Here is a 5,000-nt window from a genome sequence, read left to right as displayed (position 1 = left end):
CACTAGGAAGGGAATTTGGTGTATACAGTATCTCAAGTTTTGCATCGCTATTGCTATACCTTTTTGTATATGCATTATGCTATGGCCTGTGCACAGAATAGCAAGCTTTTGGCATATGAATCAGTCAAGGTCATTATCATCAAAGACCTCATCATTCAACTTGACACTCAGTAAAAAGAAATCAAGAAGTCTTTTTTATTATGGCTAAACCAATTTAATATAAAAGTATTTAATAATCACTACTTGCTCACATGTCAAAAACTCCCCTTGCCCCAGAGTGCTATTTCGGAGTGGGTAATTGGCTACAAACTTGCTTGGGTGCTTTCATTTCGAGATGTAATGTTGCGCTGATGCCTTTTGCCTAATGAGGCCCGTTGCTCCGCAATTGCATCACTTCCTGTGGCAGTGGAGTGTGGGTCTGTCTGGGAGGCGCGTGGGTCTGGGCTGAAGGAGAGAGACGCCGCAAACTGCAGCGGCGGCAGAAAGGAACGTCAGGAGAGCAGCGCTGGTGTCTGGAGAGTCTTCGCTTCTACGCCCTTTGCTCTCCTCTCCTCTCCCCTCCCCTCCCCTCGCCGCCTTCACCTCGTTTTGCTTGTTTTTCCTCTACCCACGCCTCCTCTTCCTCTCCTCTCCTCTCCTCTCCTCTCCTCTCCTCTCCTCTCCTCCTCTCCTCTCCTCTCCTCTCCTCTCTTCTCCTCTCCTCTCCTCTCCTCTCCTCTCCTCTCTTCTCCTCTCCTCTCCTCTCCTCTCCTTTCCTCTCCTCGCTTCTCCTCTCCTCTCCTCTCCTCTGCTTTCCTCCCCTCCCCTCTCTCCTCCTCTCCTCTCCTCTTCTCTCTTCTCTCTCCTCTTCTCCCCTCTCTCCTCTTCTCCCCTCCCCTCTCCTCTCCTCCCCTCTCATTCCTCCTCTTCTCTTGGTTTTGGGGTGAATGTCGGTTCTCTCTCCAATCTCGCTGTCAATCTGTCCCCTTGCGGCGGAGGAACTTCACAGAGCACCTTCACCTCAGTCACCCTCTTCATTCTGCTGCTCAGAGGAGGGTTGGGGGGGGAGGGGGGGTTAGTGGGGGGGGAGTGTGGAATTCTGCACACTGCTGCTGAATGCCTCTAAGACGGCAGGATCTGGAGACGGAGGAACAATGGTGGCCGAGACGAGGCATGAGACCGGTTGGAGAGAGGAATGCGAGAAATGCTGTGAGCGAGGAAAAGAAAAGGGAGGCAGTGAATAAGACACATGGGAGATGGAGAGATCTTTTAAAACGCCGTTCATGTGAGCCATCATGTGGCTGGCCCGTAGCCCAGGACCCTGCATTTCGCGTCAGTAAGGCCTACAGCAGAAGAGCCCGGGTTCCAGAAAGTAAAAGTCCTGCCATACAGTATATTATTTCTACCTGTGCACTTAACACAGGTGATATCACTAATTATCTGATCTACCTGGCTGCTCATTAGGATCAGCTGTTTTACTAAATGGTCAAATACTTGGCAGGACTTTTCTTTTCTGAACCTGGGACGTCCGCCTCTGACATGCAGCATAAGACTTACTGCAGCTTACTTCAGTAAGACCTACTGTACAGCGGAAGAGCAATTCCTTGTGGTTTGCCTGAGTCCCACACTTGAGGAGAAGTAATGTGTTCTCCAGCAGCTCTTCCTGTAGCTTCCCCCTCACAATAAAATGTCTCCCCCACACACTCTCTCTCTCTAGCTGCGTTTCCATTACCCATTAAATTGCGCAAATTAAGAGTTGCGAAAAGAAATGTGCTTAATGGAAACTTTTTTCGCATCTGACGAGTCACGTGATCCAACAACCGGATGTTAGGAGGAACGAAACCGACGAAGAAGACTGCCGACAGGAAGTGGCACCGGGAGAATAATGTAAAACAATATTTCTTTTTTCATTAAAAGTGGCTCGTGTCATTCTAAAATGTTGAATCCACAGCTGTGAACTTGCCGACAACACTTTCTCAAAAACGCTGCATAGGCTACGCAACCGCTCAACTAGTTTTGTTTACCCATAGCAACAACGTTGCTATGCTTTGCTGGTTTAACGTGATGAGAAGAACGGTGCTGAAAGAAATCTAGATTCTAGTTTTAGAAACTAATCAACTGGGCTGATCTACGAAATATTCCACTGACATGGCTGTGACATGATTTAAGCATAGGCCTACTACAACAAACTCCTGTGAAATATGTCATTTTTAATTTTATGTTTCTGCCCCACCAAAACGTAGGCCTCCTCCGCTGATGGCTTATAGCCTAATGACTGATAATCAGCGTGCCGTGGTGGCAATTTGAATGCATTTAGTGTAGGCTAAATCCCTATGGCTAAATCTGGGTAATGTTGATAACCACCATGTCTCCTAATGACTTACAGCACGCGAGAATACACGAGATTTTAATTTAGTTAGCCGAATGTAATGGAAACACCGCAATTGCGAAAATTGTGATATTCGACATTAAGACAATATCGACAAAGTTTTTGCGCATATTTGTAATGGAAACGCAGCTTCTTTCTCTCTCTCTCTCTCTCTCAGCCCCTAATGCAATTGACATTATTTCCCATGCAGCTTTATTTAACCTTAATGTTGTTTGCATATCCTCTCATGTGTGGGGGGGGGGGGGGGGGGGCTGGGGAGGAAGCTGCAGGACCATCAACACCAATCTCGTTTAAGGTCGACTGAATGAAATAAAAGCCTTGGAACATTTCTTATTAATGGTGTGAAGGGAATTTAATAACTCCAAATGAAGTGCATCCAAAGGCAGCTGCTTGAGGAGAGACTTCTCACAGAGGCTGTGTGTGTGGTGTGCGTGTGGTGTGTGTGCGTTGTGTGTGCGTTGTGTATGTGTGTGTGTGTGTGTGTGTGTGTGTGTGTGTGTGTGTGTGTGTGTGTGTGTGTGTGTGTGTGTGTGTGTATGTGTGTCTGTGTGTATGTCTGTGTGTGTGCGTGTGTGTGGGTGTGTGTGTGTGTGTGTGTGTGAGTGTGTGCATGCGCATCCTTGTTTAAGTGTTTGTGGGTGTGCTTGCATGTGTGTGCTGTGGTATGTTGACCTACTGCAGATGTACTGCAAGCTGTCTTTTAACCTCTGCACTGCTCCAGTTGAACTTGTTATTGCCACAGGGGGCATCATGTGGAGCCATCGCACTTCGCTACACTGTAGCAGATCTGGGGCATGTTGAGCATCAGGGACTCCCATCCTAAAACCCAAATCCTAATCACACATGAGTGTCTAATCTAGTGATCATCAGAGGCTGAAATGGGAACACAAAAGTCTTCCGTGCTAAATCAATGCATTAAAATACTATTAACCGCCTTTAATTAAATGCTGCACCTAATGTTTATAAAGTATTTATAACCGCGCTTAAGCATTTTTACGATTTATTAATGCTGAAGCTAATGGATTTTTCATGTAAATGAATGAGCTGAACTGATTTAGTAGGCTGTGAATATGAGCCAGTCGTCATTAGTCAGTGTTTTGAAAAACATTAATATTACCAAGGTAACCATTTAATAACCTATGTTGTAGTTGATGCAGCCTTAATTCAATGAATGGCTTCTGTAATCCAATTGTACAAAACTACATTAGAAAGTGCTTGCCAAGATCACGCCATGATGAAACACGAGGCCTCCTGGCTTGGTGATGCGTTGGTGTGTTATGATGGAGTGTGACCTGTGTGTGTGTGTGTGTGTGTGTGTGTGTGTTTACAGGGGGTTTGCGCGGAGCGTCCATTGTTGATTCCCTGGACACGCTGTACATCATGGGACTCATGGAAGAATACGAGGAAGCCAAGAAATGGGTGGAGACTGACCTGGACCTGAACTCGGTAATGTCAACACTGAGTCTTCACTGCTCTGCTCCTCTGTGCTTCTCTTTACTTTCCCTCTATCTGCCTCACAAGTCAGGCAGGGACTAATCTTAGCTCTCAGCTCACAGCTTCGCTCACTCTTCTCACATCTTCTCTCTCCTCGTCTCCCCTCCCTTTTCTTTCTAATTTGGTCTCCTCCCCTTTCCTCTCCCCTGCTCTCCTCTCCTCTCCTTCTCATCCCTTCTCTTCTCGTCTCTTCTCCTCTCCTCTTGTCTCCTCTCCTCTCCTGTCCTCTCTTCTCTTCTATTCTCTTCTCCTCTCCTCTTGTCTCCTCTCTTCTCTTTTCATCTCTTCTCTTCTATTCTCTTCTCTTCTCTTCTCCTCTCCTTCTTATCCCTTCTCCTCTCCTCTCCTCTCCTCTGCTTTCCTCTTCTCTTCTCCTCTCTTCTCTTCTCTTCTCTTCTACTCTCCTTCTCATCCCTTCTCTTCTCCTCTCCTCTCACTCTCCTCTCCTCTCATCTCCTCTCCTCTCCTTCTCATCCGCTCTTTCCTCTCCTTCTCATCCGCTCTTTTCTCCTCTCATCCCCTCTCCTCTCCTTTCCTCCTCTCTTCTTGTCTCTTCTCTACTCTCCTTCTCATCCCTTCTCCTCTTCTCTCCTCTCCTCCCCTCCCCTCCGCTCTCCTCTCCCCGTCTCATATTCTTTCCTCCCCCTTTGTATCTCTCTTTCTCTCTCATTACCTCCCTTTCAGCAGCGAGAGCATTCCCAGACGCACCGAGTCTTTAGTTTATTGTGGCCCATTGATTGAATCAGTCCATTTTAATCTCTCCATTGAGGCGCTGACGGGCTCCCTCTCTCTGTGCCTGTGCTGGGGCCCAGTGGGGAGACCAAAAGAGTCCTGCCGTCTGAACAGATTCCTGAGGGAGCTCAAAGCCACTTGTGTGGGTTCTGACCCGTTCCGACCGGCCTTTTGTGTGCGAGAGACAAGACCGTACAGTTCCCCCTCCCTGCACTTCCCCGCTAAAGTTTAATGGGAAAGCCTGAGAGAAAGCAAAGAGTGGAAGGGTGGAGTCAGGAGTCAGAATTGCAGAGAAAAAAAAAGAGAGAGAGAGCAAGAGAGAAGACAGATGCTTAGATGGAGATAGACTGGGGGGAATAGAGAGGGATAGAGAGAGACAGAGAGGAGAAAGAGAGAGAAGAGAGAG

At 47.4% G+C, this 5,000-nt stretch overlaps 1 protein-coding gene across 2 annotated transcripts in view; it reads left to right on the top strand.

Annotated features, from left to right (window-relative positions):
* The window catches only part of LOC134083170 (mannosyl-oligosaccharide 1,2-alpha-mannosidase IA), a 203,240-nt gene that overhangs the window by 130,204 nt on the left and 68,036 nt on the right, over nucleotides 1–5,000 (top strand). For both annotated transcript variants that reach the window (XM_062539351.1, XM_062539352.1), the window contains exon 3: nucleotides 3,699–3,814. In XM_062539351.1, coding sequence (XP_062395335.1) covers nucleotides 3,699–3,814 — 116 coding nt within the window. The remainder of the gene's footprint in view (nucleotides 1–3,698; nucleotides 3,815–5,000) is intronic.

This window comes from Sardina pilchardus, chromosome 6 (assembly GCF_963854185.1).
Source record: "Sardina pilchardus chromosome 6, fSarPil1.1, whole genome shotgun sequence".
Lineage (NCBI taxonomy): Eukaryota > Metazoa > Chordata > Actinopteri > Clupeiformes > Clupeidae > Sardina > Sardina pilchardus.
This window is presented reverse-complemented; position numbering and strand designations above follow the sequence as displayed.